Genomic DNA, 16307 nt, shown 5'->3' with positions numbered 1-16307 from the left:
TGATGCTTCCGACAACCGTGACGTCAGCGATGCGCGGGACATCAATCATCTCCATCACTCGTCTCTTCCTGCACGTTAAACGCAGTATTAATACATAGAATATTTTTGGATATTATTGTAATACTGATACATTAAATATGCAAATTACATATCCTATGTAAAACGTGATTTTTGCTTTACTTTTAAAAGTGAGACATAATATAAATTATGCGTATAGCCTATAATTGAATTAGGCCTTATACAGTTTTCTTTATTTTGCTGACCTATTAAAATCACGTACAAAAATGTATATAGGTTTTTTTTTTTTTTTTTTTACCTGTTTTTTTTTTTCAGTTACGATGCAATATAATTAAATATCTCACAGGGCTTACATATTTGAACTCTTAGGAAATTATATTGTAATAAAATAATTTAGATAAATTTCACGACCATGCGTTCATTTACCAGAGTTTTTAATCCGGAAAGATCTAAAACTCTTCCCCGCTTCTCTCCTTTGCTTGTCAGTTATGACGTCACATTTTAGTAATTTAATCAAATCATTTATCGACGGTCTCAAATGTATGCTAATTTTTTGCAATACTGAAATATTTGTGTGAGTGTGTGAGTGATTTTTTTTTATAAATTAGTTAATATTTATTAATTTTTTTGTTTTAATTTGTATTTGTATTTTTTATTATAAGATACTCTTTTTGTGGCATTCTTTAAAGAACATGTTTTTATATGTTTAAGTTTTTTATATGACCCTATTTAGTTCAATGAAATCCTTAATTTTGTAATTGGAATCTCAGAATTAATTCTTGCACATGCGCAAATAAAGGCTATGAGATACGTGCTCGAGAGCGCAAACCATAACGCACTGGTAGTTTGTCAAATCTGCAAAAAAAAAAAAAAGTAATTATTACAGCTTTAACTGTATGTTATTGATTTCGTTTGTGAACCGGGTCTGATTTGCGGGCGTGGAGCAGATATAATGGGAATATGTTGTTGTTCCTGTTAACGAGGTCGGTGACCCGAGCAGGAATCAGATGCGCGTTACTGGAGGCGGAGAGATTGGGAGGAGTGAGACCATACACCCTCATCATCCTCCGCTGTCGCCAAGTCAAGCGAAGCAGAAAATGCTCCCAGGGTGAGCTCAGCCCGGTAAGAGCGACGCCGATGCCCCGGTCCTCGCGAGTGGAGCGATCGCTCACCTGTGGACATGTATCAAGGTGTAACGATGACCGCAAACCACGGACCCGCGTCTTACGAGCCCGGGTTCCTGCATAACGCCGCCGCTTCGCCGGTGTACGTGACACCCACCCGGGTCACCTCGATGATCCCGGCGCTGCCGTACCTCCAGACGCCGCAGCAGAGCAGCCCGGTGTCCGCGCACTCGGGATGGGCGCAGGCGGGCGAAGCCTCTTACAGCTCCACCGGCGGCCAGCATCACTCTCCGGTCTCCAGGTTCCCGTTCTCCACGAGCACTCCGCTGAGCTCCGGGGTCGCGGCGGCGCGGGAGACGGTGAGTTACTCCGGCCCGCTGAACATCTCCGCCGGCGGGAGAGAGCACTACGGCTCGCGCGGTCTGAGCGGATCCTATCACGGCGGATACCCGGCTTACATGAGCCCCAACATCGGAGGCTCTTGGGCGGCGTCGCACTTTGACAGCTCCGTGCTGCACAGCCTCCAGAGCGGCGGAGCCCCCGGGACAACGCGCCACCACAGTCTGGGTGAGAATTCAGAATGATTTCAGGATTCTGTATTTTCTTAAATAAATAAAAATAAAATAGAGTTGACTCAAAAATTTCTAGCGGAATTAATTTCACAAAAAAAAAAAATGGTAGACGCTCTTAAAAATAAAGGACCTTCGTGATGCCATCGAAGAAGCTTTTCTGGTTCCATGAAGAACCTTTCATTTCTGAAGAAACTTTCTGTTTCACAAAAGCGTCTTTGCTTCGAAAGAAGTTTCTTCAGATTAGAAAAACATGAGGAAGAGATGCTTTTTTTACTGAATGGTGCATCCCTGAAGAACATTTTAAGCACCTTTATTTTTAACAGCAACTATGAACATGCAATTCTGAAGCAGAAAGACTTCAAATAATGGAGTACGCTTCACAAGATTTCTTTGGTTTTATTTGCAATAAAAAAAAAACATATATATATATATATATATATATATATATATATATATATATATATATTACATTGATATCTTAAATTTAGGTTGAAATGTTAGAAAGAAATAGTCATCGATGGTTTGAGCTTGATGTGCATTTGTGGTTGTCATTTTAGGAAGTTTAAATAAGAGTTTGCACGACACTATCATTCATCATCTGATATGAGAATATGATTCAAATAAAACGAAAGTAAAACACACAGGTGATTTAACGCTCACGCGCTGCTCAGTTTTACTTGTTTCCGGCCTGGATTTATTTTGATGAAATTTAAAAATCGCCAAACTCGCTTATGAATATGAATAATAATAAAAATACAAATAAATTAATAAAAGTGCATTCTTTTTTCAATGTTACGTTCCGTTTTGAAACCGTGTGGGTGTAGGCTTAATATGATTTCCTATAATAATTATTTACATTTATTTTTCTGTTTCTTTTCTGGAAGAATTGATTATCAGAATAATGAACATGGTGAAATCTAAATTAAGTTTCGCCATTTATGGCTATAAACATCAGCTTTTAGAAAATATATATACTGTCTTTTGATCATTTGGGCCGAGTTTTTTTTTACTATTATTACTATTTAATAATGCTAAGAAACATTACGGAGTTTACAGTTTATAATAAACAGTTTTTACATAATGAGCCGAGAATTTAGATGATGTCACTCTGATCGAATCATATAAATACCTACTGCAAATAAATAAATAAAATTGGCTTTATTATTATTATTTTATTATCAGCAGGGCCTGAAAAAATACGAAATATTTTTTTTTCCATAAGACTTTAATTTATTTTCTGTTTTTATTTCTTTAAGCTCGAAGTGAAAATGCTTTTATGAGACACGACACAGAAAAAAAAGAGTTTTAATTCGTCTCCTTGGATCGTTTATATTTATTTATTATTAGGCCTATAATAGTCTATAAATCATGCAAAAAAATAGCTTTTTTATTTAGCTTTAATGAAATTGTTCCGCATTTAGAAACATTTTGTGATTTACATTTCATGAAGTCGTTCAAATCCCGAAAACAGATATAATTAGGTAATTTTATTTTTAAGTAACCTATGCTGTTTATTTTATGGCTATAAATAAATAATATTGTTTTATCTGTCGTGTGTAGCCTATGACAGATTAATTAAAACTATTTTATAGACTAAAATTAATTCATAATATAGCAATATAAAAAGATTATAAAATATATGAAATATTAATATGATATAACAGAATAAAAGATAAAGCTAAAATAAGTTTCTGATGTAAATTCATTTGTGACCTGTATACATAATACATCTAAATGATTAATAATGATGATTTAAGATAATTATTATGTTGTATTCGCTTTAGGCGATTTTTAAAGAATCGCTTTATCGAAAATTTTACTTTTTTTTTTTTGTTTGCATGTTGCTCTAATGATCAAATTCACAATAATATGGTTAAACGAATTATAACATGAATGCACTTTGAGTCGCTTTGGTTAAAAACGTCTAAAATGCATAAAAAAATAATTAAAAAAAACTTTTCTGACAAAAAAAACGAAGTCAAGGTAAAAAAAGCGAAAGAAAACAAAGCGTGGTTTGATGTAATAATCTGTGCCACGTGAGATTTATTCACATCAATAACTGCACACAAATCAGTAAGATAAAGATTTGATTAGCAATCATTCCGTTCAGTTTATAGTTATATTGTCTTTCAGAGAGAGACACAATCACGAATCTGTGCGCGAGATAAATCATGTTTGCCTGAGATATTAAATAAACTCTGATTTTTCATTAAACTGTAAGAGTAAAGTGAGCTTTGTGTTATTAATAGAGTGTTATTAATGAACCCAGAGACAAGCTTGACTTCAGTTGTATTTTTGGGAGCTTTTGTGCAGTTTATAAATAGTTTCTGCGTTTCTGTGCAAACCTTTTAAAAACTTTATTTCTGAATGTTCTCTGTCCAAATGTACAGGATGCATGTTTTAAACTGCAAACGTTAAAGCAACTTTCCATTTTATGATTTTACAAAATGAACAATGTATAAATAATGATTGTGTGCATTTCTAGAATATTATTAAAGACCAGAGATTGCATTTAGTGTACGTCTATTTTATCTTGCACAGTTTTATTATTCCAGCATTTTGGAGTGTGTCCATAAAGTTTTTTTTTTATTTGTAATAATTTTTTTTACTTTTTATTGTTGCTTTATCTAATTTATGCTTCTCTTTAATTTTTTTTTTATTTTGCACTATTTTTTTTATAATTGTTAATAAATAATAAATGTTTTATTATTTTAGTGTGTATTTGTACTTTAATTTTGCACTATTATTATCAATATATATATATATTCTGTTTTATTATTCAGTCTTTAATGGTGATTAATCTAGTTTTTATTTTTATTTTTTAGCTTTGAAAAAATGTTTTAAACCTTTTGTTCAAGGTTCAAGGTTCAAAGTTTACTATTAATTGCCCAGAAAGCAATCTGTGTATGTGTGTGTGTGTGTGTGTGTGTTCTCGAAGCATTTGCAACTTAAAAAACAGAACATTGCAATAAAAAAATCATAAAAAACAAAACAATGCAATATTAAAAAAAGTACAAAATAAATCAGCAATATACAATTCCTTTTTCTAAACACTAGAAATATCGCAATAAAAAAAAGAAACTGTTATGTGTGTCTCAGCTGTTGTCCTCTGCTGGATCTGTGCTGACTCTGAATGAATGTGACAGAAAGCGTACAGCAGCTTGTTAAAGGTGTTTGAAAGCCTGAAGAATGGTTGAGTGAGAGAGATGAATGATTCTGCCTCTGTCTCGTGTGTCCACACTGGTCCTGGTTCAGTGTTGTAGTTCAGGTCTGTCATGTGATTAACAGAGACACACAATGGTGAGAAACAGCGCCTCCTGCTGATCAGGAAACTCAGCTGCTTTGATTCACAATTCAGAAGCTACACTTCTCATTTTGTTGTCAAAAATGTATGACTCTTTTTTTTTATTTTTTTTTATTGCAGTGTTTATTTGTTTTATTTTTTTTTACTTTACACTTTATTATTTTATGCATTGCTTGTTTTTATTTTGCACTTTTTATTATTGCAGTTTGTTAAAATGTTTGTTAAAATCATCGCAGTCTTTTCAGTGTTTGCAGAAAATTGGCTTTTTATTTTGCTTTTTGCTTTTTTACTACCACAGTTTATATTTTTTGCATTTTAGTATAAGTGCATTGATTATATTTATCTCTTTTATTTTGTACTGTTTTATTAATTCAGTGTTTATTTTTCTTTTTTATTTTGCACTATTTTTATTATAACAGTTTTTCCCTGTGCATGGAAATTTTATTTTTTGTTTTGTATTATTTGTTATTATTGCATTAATTTTATTTACCTATTCATATTTTCAGTTTTATTATTACAGTTTTTTTTAGTGTTTGCATAAAGTTTTTAAAGTATTTTTTTGCAATGTTTATTTTACATTTTATTTGACACTATTTTTATTATGGTGTTTTTTTCTATTTCTATTTTCTCTCCAGTGATTGCAGAAGGTTTATTTATTTTTTATTTAATTATTTTTATTTGGCACTTTTTTAATCATTGCAGTTTTTTAGTGTCTGCAGCAGAGTTTTACAAATTAAAATATATATATATAAATAACTATTAAATCTCCAGAGGCTGGATGCTCTTCTTCACCACCACAGATAAAAGCGTCTTTGTGAACTCACATGTGTGTGTTTGTTCTGCTCAGAGCTGCTGGATGATTTGGCTGAGGGTCGTGAGTGTGTGAACTGCGGGGCGATAGCTACTCCTCTGTGGCGGCGGGACGGGACGGGTCATTATCTGTGTAACGCCTGCGGTCTCTATAACAAGATGAACGGGATCAACCGGCCGCTCATCAAACCTCAGAGACGACTGGTGTGTTTCACCCACATTCACAACATCAGTCTCCCTCCTGACAACACACCGGTCACATCTTTCTATTTCAACCTTAAAATCGACGTATGAGTCTAGTATAATACTTACAGGACAGTTCATTAAACACACGTTTTTCATCCTGTTGACCTATCACAGTTAATAACATTATTTATTGTCTATTTTGAATTTTGTTACATTTAAAAAAAATAAAAATTTAGTGCACAGGGTTATTTTTTGCCATTTTTATATTATATATTTTTTTGCATTACTTTTTATTATTGCAGTGTGTATTGTTATCTTGCAGTGTTTTTCTTATTTTATTTTGCATTACTTTTTAATTATTGCAGCATTTTTTATTAATATTGCAGAGTTTTCAGTTTTTGTAGCATATATATATATATATAAATATAATTATTTTTTAATTACTGTAATTTATTTTTAATTACTGTAAGCTAACATGTTTTGTGCAATTGTATTTTTTTTTTATTATTGCAATGTTTTGTTTTTTTTTTGCACTTTTTATAGCATTGCAATGATACATTTTTATTTTTCCAGGATTGTAGCTTTTTTTTTTTATTTTGCGTTACATTTGATTAATGCATTCTTTATTTTTAATTTTAGATTTTTATTGCAGTGTTAATTTTCTTTATCTTTTTATCTTTTATTGTTTGCAGCAAGGTCATTTTTTATCACATTTTTTAAATTTTGCATTACTTTTGTATTTTTTATTATTGCAGTGTTTTTTTTTAATTTGCACTATTTATAACATTGCAAATTTTAGTTTTTATTTCCATTTTTGCAGCAATTGTTTTGTAATTTTTTATCTTGTGTTACATTTTATTAGTGCAGACTTTATTTATAATTTGACATTTTTATTGCAGTGTTCATTTTTTTTTTATCTTTTACCGTTTGCAGAAAGGTCATTGTTTCTACATTACTTTGTATTTTTTATTATTGCAGTGTTTTTTATTTTGCACTATTTATAGTATTGCAAAGTGTAATTTTTATTTGCAGCATTTCTTATTTGAAAATTTTGTGTTTCCAACAAGTTTATTTTTTTTTTGCATTACATTTTATTAGTGAAATCTCTTTTTATTTTGTTTTATATTGCAGTGCTTTTTTTTTCCTTTTTTTTTTTTATTATTGCAACATTTTCATTGTTTCCAGCATATTTTTTTTTTTGCATTACTTTTTATTAGTGAAATCTCTTTTTATTTTGTTTTATATTGCAGTGCTTTTTTTTTTTCCTTTTTTTTTTATTATTGCAACATTTTCATTGTTTCCAGTTTTTTTTTTTTTTTTTGCATGACTTTGTAGCATTGCATTGTTTAATCCAGGCTTGATTCAGATGTGAAGCCCATCACTGACCTGCTGCTTTCTGTCTGTCTCCTGGTCAGTCTGCGTCCAGACGGGTTGGTTTGTCCTGCACTAACTGTCAGACGACCACAACCACGCTCTGGAGACGTAACGCAGAAGGAGAGCCGGTCTGCAACGCCTGCGGACTCTACATGAAACTCCACGGGGTGAGACAGACTCAAGAAGACATAACTTCACGCTATGACAGTGCAAATGTACAGCTTTTGTGCCAAATCTGGTTGTTTAATCAGAATGAGTTTCTGCTCCTGTGTTCAGGTTCCTCGTCCTCCTGCCATGAAGAAAGAGGGAATTCAGACGCGCAAACGCAAACCCAAAAACTTCAGCAAGTCCAAACCTGGTGAGTAGAGAACTCTTCTCATTAGCATCTAAAGTCAGAATCATGAGCGTGGTGGAATCAGTGACGGTGACCTTTGACCTGTGTGTGATCTCAGGGTCATCCGAGGGTCAGACGGCGTCCAGTGCTGTGAACTCCAGTGCCACTGAAGAAGCGCGGCCCATAAAGACGGAGCCGGACACTTCATCGCTCTACACACACCAACACACACCGGTCAGAGAGCACAACACACACACTGGCAGTTACACTCTGTTAGGAATATTCAACTTTAAATAACAATTATAATTACTTGTATTGCTTATTTTATTTAAACAAAATTAGTATTATATATTACATTTATTATTTGTAATTATAACCACTATAGCTAAACATGACCCTTTATATATAAAATATATTAAATAGTTTGTGTGTGCTTTGTAAAAAATATATTATTTATTAATAAATATATATATATATATATATATATATATATATATATATATATATATATATATATATATATATATATTATGTATTAATATTAAATATAGGTATAAAATTTGTATTTATACATTTTATACATTTATAAATATTATAAACAAACCTTTAAATAGTACATGTATTAAATATTTTGTGGACATTCATGTATTCAGACAGTGTTTAATCTCTTTTATGATTATTGTGCAGTTTATAAATTCAGATTATTTAAAAAAAGTATGTCTGGCTATTATAAATATTTAATGTAATTTAATATAATCCATACTATTTTATAATAAATATTATTATATTAGAAATAACAATTGTGGCAATAAATATAATACACATACATTATAATAACATATAATTAGTGCTGTCAAACGATAAATGGTGATTTTATTTAAATGAAACTTTTTGTACGGTGTATATTTATTATTTATATATAACTACACACACAAATATATTATGAAAATATTTACATGCATATATATAGGCCTATATTAATATAATTTATGTTATATATAAATATATTTAATATATAAACCTAACATGTTTTTCTTAAAGGGGTCATATGATGTTGCTAAAAAGAGTAAATTATTATTTTGTGCATTTGGTGTAATGCAATGTGTTTATGTGGTTTAAGGTTAAAAACACATTATTTTCTATATAATGTGCATTATTGTTTCTCCTCTAAGCCCCGTCTTCTGCTCTAAGCCCCGCCTTCTGCTCTAAGCCCCGCCTTCTGCTCTAAGCCCCGCCTTCTGCTCTAAGCCCCGCCTTCTGAAATGTGTTGATTTTTACAAAACTCATCGTTCTGAAAAGTGAGGTGTGCTCTGATTGGCCGAATACCTCAAGCACGTGACAGAGATGTTGCCCATGTCCTAATAAGTGATAAAGAGAGTAACACACCATCTTTTCCTTGTGCATCCAGGTCTCTGTATTCCCGTCGTATCTGGGAACGCCGAGCTCAAGTTCTGCTCTCAAACTTTCTCCAAGTGGATCTCCCGGCTCCAAAAGCGAAGTGTGGAACAGCTTGATTCTGGGATAAGATCCTGAGATCCTCCTGTGACGGCGAGCTCGGAGCAGAAGAACCGCCAGAACCAGCGAGCATCAGTGATGAAGTGAAGATGCAGAACTATCTCCGATGTGAAGACAATCATGAAAAGATCCTCTCTGTACAGTGAGACCTGAACGCTGTGATGCACATCAACAGATCAGGAGAAAACCCTGGACCTGATTATAAACGTGCTGTGAACCGCAGGAACCAAGACCCTTCAGTCCCAGAAGATCACGAGAACTTTATATAACCTGAATGTTCATGTGCTCCACTCCTCTTTAAGACATTGGTTTGATTCAGTTGGTATAAATAGACGTGTTAGAGCAATAGCTCCATCCAAGATCACGATGAGTTTGTTTCTTCATCAGGTTTGGAGAAATGTAGCATTGCATCACAGTGAATGGGTGCCGTCAGAATGAGAGTACAAACAGCTGATAAAAACATCACAATAATCCACAGAGAATACAAAAGATGAAACAAATCCAGCATTAAGATGTTTCTAACTCAAATAAATACTTTTGGTCTTCTCAAGACATTAACTGATGGACTGGAGTGACGTGTGGATTATTGTGATGTTTTTATCAGCTGTTTGTGCTCTCATTCTGACGGCACCCATTCACTTCCATTGGTGACACACTGATGCAATTCTACATTTCTCCAAATCTGATGAAGAAACAAACTCATCCTGATCTTGCATTACCTGAGGGTGAACACATTAACAACAGATTTTTATTTTTGGGTGAACTTTTGCTTTTTTTAAAGCCATAGTGGTGGCAACACTTTTCTCAAAAAAATATAGTAATTGGATTTTGTTGCAATGTTTTCCTCTCCCGTTGCACTCTGCTGTATTTTAATGGATTATTCTCTTTTTTCCTTCACACTATATCTGCTAGGAAACATTTATTTGATTTTTTATTGTCATGATGAACATTCATGTTTATGAGCAGATAAGAACTTGCAATATGTTATTCCTGCTCACATTTGACCTGTCCGTTGTTCAAAGAAAATTCAGATTTGTTGCAGTTTAGGTTTTTATTGTTGATGGCATCTATTGTGTGTTAGCAGCCAGACTCACCAGCATCAGTTCACCAACTTCCTGTCTAGAAAACCACTTCCTTGAAACTTTATATAAAAAAATAACCCTCACCACAAATTTTACTTCCCTTTTAAATCTAAGAAAATCAATTTTCCTGCAACTAAGCGCCTTTAAATGTATCTGATTTTTAATTCTTGTATTTATTTCTATATAGAAAACAGGGTTACTGTTGGCCAGCTGACAAACTTGTAAAGTTAATCTGAACTAATGCATCTGATCTCCTATTATACATCATTTATGATTTTCATTAGACAGTAAAGAAAACAGAGTCAAAATGTAATTATTTTCTTATAGCAGCATTCTATAATATGAAATGTATATAACTGTATGTACGCGAAACAACTCACTCCATGTTTAACTGTTGTTGTGCCACACAACATCTGTGTGAAAATCTGATTAAACTGTTTGTAATTTCAGATTCAACTTTATTATTTCACAGAGAACAAGTTTTTCTTTAACTGTCCATAGCAATAAACTCAAATAACAATTTGACAATTAAAAACAACTGCCCTAATAATTTTATTTGTCAAAGACTAAAGGCCCGTTCACATTATAGGAGCTATAACTATCACTATTACAATCATTATTATCAATATTACTATAACTATCACTATTATCACTATTACTATTATTATAACTATCACTATTATCACTATTACTATAACTATTACTATCACTACCACTATTACTATTACTACTATTACTGTAACTATTATCACTATTACTATAACTATTACTATCACTACCACTATTACTATTACTACTATTACTATAACTATTATCACTATTACTATCACTATAACCATTACTACTATTACTATAACTATCACTATTACTACTATCACTATTATCACTATTACTATAACTATTATCACTATTACAATCACTATTACTATAACTATTATCACTATTACTATCACTATAACCATTACTACTATTACTATAACTATCACTATTACTACGATCACTATTATCACTATTACTATAACTATTATCACTATTACAATCACTATTACAATCACTATTACTATAACTATTATCACTATTACTATCACTATAAGCATTACTACTATTACTATAACTATCACTATTACTACTATCACTATTATCACTATTACTATAACTATTATCACTATAATCACTATTACTATCACTATAATCACTATTACTATCACTATTACTATATTACAATCACTATTATCACTATTATTACCATGACTATAACTATTACTATTACTACTATTACTATAACTGTTTTCACTATTACTATCACTATTACTACTACTACTATTACTATTACTATCCTATCAGTATTATCACTATTATCACTATTACTACTATTACTATTATCACTATTACTATAACTATTATCACTATAATCACTATTACTATCACTATAATCACTATTACTATCACTATTACTATTACTACTATTACTATAACTATCACTATTATCACTATTACTATCACTATTACTATATTACAATCACTATTATCACTATTATTACCATGACTATAACTATTACTATTACTACTATTACTATAACTGTTTTCACTATTACTATCACTATTACTACTACTACTATTACTATTACTATCCTATCAGTATTATCACTATTATCACTATTACTACTATTACTATTACTATCCTACCATTATTATCAGTATTATCACTATTACTACTATTACTATTACTATCCTATCAGTATTATCACTATTATCACTATTACTACTATTACTATTACTATCCTATCAGTATTATCAGTATAATCACTATTACTACTATTACTGTAGGCTAACAATGTATTCTTAAATCCCTTTACATTTACATTGTATGCTACTAAAATGCAAATTGCAATAGGGAAGTTGTGGCCTAATGGTTAGAGAGTCGGACACCCAATCGAAAGGTTGTGACTTTGAGTCTCGGGCCGGCAGGAATTGTAGGTGGGGGGAGTGCACGTACAGTTCTCTCTCCATCTTCAATACCACGACTTAGGTGTCCTTGAGCAAGGCACTGAACCTTCAACTGCTCCTCGGGCGCCGCAGCATAAATGGCTACCCGGGTGTGTGTGTGTGTGTGTGTGTGTGTGTGTGTGTGTGTTTTCACTACTCTGTGTGTGTGTCCACTTCGGATGGGTTAAAAGCAGAGCATGAATTCTGAGTATGGGTCACCATACTTGGCTGAATGTCATGTCACTTTCACTTTCAAAATGTCACCCTGGACCACAAAACCAGTCATACTTGTCTTTTTCTTTTTAAATAGCCCTATAAATAAGCTTTCAATTGATGTGTTAGGAGGACAATGTTTGTCTGAGATGCAACTATTTGAAACTCTGAGGTAGTAAAAAAAAAGAATCTGAATATTGAAAAGAATCGTCTTTAAAATTGTTCAAATGAAGTTCTTAGCAATGCATATTACTAATTTTTTTTAAAAAGTGTTTATTCACGGAAGGAAATTTACAAAATACCTTCATGGAACATGATCTTTCCTTAATTTCCTAGTGATTTTTGGCATAATAAAAAATATATATCATTTTGACACTTACAATGTATTGTTGGCTATTGCTACAAATGCTACTTATGACTGATTTTGTGCTCCAGTGTCAGATATGTAATTCACACAAATAATGTTAAATAACAGTGGTTTTATATTATATAAAACCATATTGGTCTTATAAGTAATTAAGTTAATATTCGTTATGCTTCAGCTCTAATTCGCAATCTGAGGTGAATCTCATTTCTTTGTACACACCATCCCGGTGTCTCTCAACGTCATCATCAGCCTGGCCAATCAGCGCCTCGCATGAGCTCTGCGTCCATCCTACTGGCTACTGGGCGGGCCATCACACCAGACGCTCTCGCTTCTCATTGGCCGATGCGCTCTAAGCCCATGACGCCTCAGCCAATCAGAAGAGTCAGTCGATCGTGTGAGTGAGGGATGGTAGCTGCGCTGTTAGCTGATGCTGTCCTGGATCTCTAGAGAGTTTGAATGGAAATAGCAGCGCGAGAATCTCAGCTCACCTGTTAAGAAAAGCGTCCTCATAAACACACGGGCGAAAATGGACATCCTCAAGTCCCTAGGACACCCGGAAGAAATAATCAACCTCTTTAAATACAAATTAGGAGGCTGTCGTTCCGTAATGCCTAAATTGGATTATGTAAGTAAATGCATTTTAAGCATTCATCTCTAATATTCATTCCCTGTGCATGCATGTCCATGCACAATACATGTTTTGTATTTATCTGTCATTATGCACGTCAGATTTATTTATTACTGAGCATTAAAAGCATTACATTTAAAGAAGATTAAGCAGAGATGAAACTTTAATTGCATCAGCTGCAGTTCTGAAGATGTCACATTATTATGCTTTTCCAGCAAGCAGTGCATAAACGTGTCACCATCAGATGGATTTGATTTAATCCTGGTTTGGAGATGAAGGTTAGTTTTACCAGACAGGAGAGCCAGGATTTGTCTTATATAATGAGCTTTGAGGACTGGAGGGTGAGACAGGGTGTTTGACAGCTAATCCACATCCACACTGACATTAGATAGATATATAGATCTCTTATTAATATAAGAGATTTGCATGATGCATGCAAAGAATACCTACCTGTATATTAGTTTGTATAAATGCAATTTATACTTATTTTAATATATGCCTATGCACTACTAGCCATAGGATTGGACACATGTGAAATTTGTAGTTAAGTATGAGAACATTCCATGTGTCAGTGTCAATAAAAATCTACTTTTTAAATTTTTTATTTATTATTATACACAGATATATTTGTAGAAATAGCCAACAATACATTGCATGGGTCATAATTATGATTTTTTTTTTTTTTAATCATTAGGATCTTAAGTAAAGAGCATGTTCCATGAATATATTTTGTACATTTCCTAAAATTACTGTAAATTTTACTATAAAAAAAAAAATCTGTGAAAATTACGGTAAAATACTGGCAGGTGTGGTTGCCAGAACTTTACTGTTAAAAATATGGTAGCAACATTTTAGGTTTTACAGACTTAAATTTACAACAAAATACAGAATTTCATTAAAGGGGGGGGGGGGGGGGGGGAGTGAAATGCTCGTTTTCACTCTTGTTAATCTTCAGTACCTATAGAGTAGTACTGCATCCTTCATAACTCCAAAAAGTCTTTAGTTTTATTATATTCATAAGAGAAAGATAGTCTGTACCGATTTTTCCCGGAAAAACACGAGCGTCTGGAGGCGTGACGTGTGGGCGGAGCTAAAGAATCACGAGCGCGAATAGGCTTTTGCGTTGAGAGCGTTTGGAAGCTGTGACATTACCTTGAGGGAAAAAAACATCCAAAACAAACCATGGCTAACAGTCAGATTCAGCGTATATTTATGATCCAGAATCAGATCCAGAGGCTGAAACTGAACGAGAGCAGCATCAGCAACGACGTCTCTATGTGGTATGTACTGAAACTGAATATATTTGCTTAGCGGTTTTGGAAAATGACTAAGTTCCACTTTATGTCGTCTTTTTTTTTTTTTTTTTTAAGCTGTACATGTGGACACTAAGAAGAAACATAATTATTTCAATAAAAAAAACATAAAATATGAAGTGTCATGCAGGGAATTCTGGGAGATCCAATTTACTGTTTTTCACTGTAAATTCAACAATGACTTTTTCTTTTTCACTTCCAAAATTTTTTATTTTAAAGTAATTTTACTGTACAATTACATTTAATGTAATTACAGTTATTCACCATATATAGTATGGAAACTTACTGATAACCAATTAACAAGTTTTTACTGTAGCATTTTTACAGTCTTTTACTGTTAAGATCACAATAATTTTTTACAGTGTACCGTAAATTTATCAAAACTTAATTTTTGATTAGTAATACGCATTGCTAAGAACTTCATTTGAACAACTTTAAAAGCGAATAATTTAGATTTCTTTTTTTTTTTTTTTTTTTCACCCAAATATTGTTCTCAGTTAAAAGTCTCAGTTTAAAAAAAATATATTTTTGGTCCAGATGAGTTTTAATAATTTTTTATAATTATTATTATAATTATTATTTTATTTTCAAATTTCGGTCACCCCATATGTCGCATACACAGTTACGAGGATCACTTTTCTGTTTTTTTTAAGTGTGGAAGAGTGTTTGAGTAGGTGTGTCCAGAAGTGCGGACTTGGCGAACTGCGCGCTCTGAAAACATGCGCGTGCTTTATTGCTAATAGCGGGGAGGATAATTAATATGCGTAAACCTCAATATGAGGTGAAACGCTCTTATAGTCTGTTTACATATCAGATTACATATAGGCGTGCTTTAAAAACGCGTCCTTCTGACGCTCGGTTTCACTTCCTCTCTGGCGAATGGCTTTACTTTAAAGTTTAACTGAAGTTGGAAAGTTGTGCACTGCTTGTAAACAGAAGCAGGAGCTGCAGGAGCTCGTTCGCTCATGGCTGTGGTCGGCGGTAAGAGCGCAGCGCCGTTCTCCGTGATCAAGCGCTCGTTGTCGCTGCGCTCGGTGCTCTCCGGCGGGCGGCGCAGCGCGCAGGAAGGGCGGCTGGTGACCCGTGCTTCTCACCCGCTCCGGACTCACCGACACCCCTCCTTTGTGTGCTTCTCCTGCCAGGACTCCATGAGCGAAACCCTGCGGACCTGCTACGCGTATCTGAACCAGACCAGCCGGAGCTTCGCGGCGGTGATCCAGGCCCTGGACGGAGAGCTACGGTAAGATCCGCGGGAGAGGCGTCACCAAACAACCGCTTTAGAAACATATGTGCACGCATTTACTTGTTTGCAATGTTTGTGGTTATATATATAAATGACCTTGAGGAGCATGTGTCTTCTTAAGAAGTTGCTCGAGTGAGGAACTTCTATGCATTTTTGCAAAGTCTTTTTGCAATATGCTAATCTAGGCCTATTTATCATGCACTTAAAACAAACCTGCATGCATTTTCTAAGTAGCCTA

At 33.3% G+C, this 16307-nt stretch overlaps 1 protein-coding gene across 1 annotated transcript; it reads left to right on the top strand.

Annotated features, from left to right (window-relative positions):
* Positions 1-1018: 1018 nt before the first annotated feature.
* On the top strand, positions 1019-10768 carry LOC127946313 (transcription factor GATA-4-like). Its single transcript, XM_052542795.1, has 6 exons — positions 1019-1709; positions 5866-6032; positions 7430-7555; positions 7665-7746; positions 7841-7956; positions 9131-10768. The coding sequence occupies exons 1-6, from the start codon at positions 1199-1201 to the stop codon at positions 9245-9247; spliced, it is 1119 nt and encodes a 372-aa protein (XP_052398755.1). The 5' UTR covers positions 1019-1198; the 3' UTR covers positions 9248-10768.
* Positions 10769-16307: the final 5539 nt, after the last annotated feature.

Source organism: Carassius gibelio, chromosome A24, assembly GCF_023724105.1.
Source record: "Carassius gibelio isolate Cgi1373 ecotype wild population from Czech Republic chromosome A24, carGib1.2-hapl.c, whole genome shotgun sequence".
NCBI lineage: Eukaryota > Metazoa > Chordata > Actinopteri > Cypriniformes > Cyprinidae > Carassius > Carassius gibelio.
The sequence above is the reverse complement of the archived record's forward strand: the minus strand, read 5'-3'. Positions and strand labels throughout refer to the sequence as shown.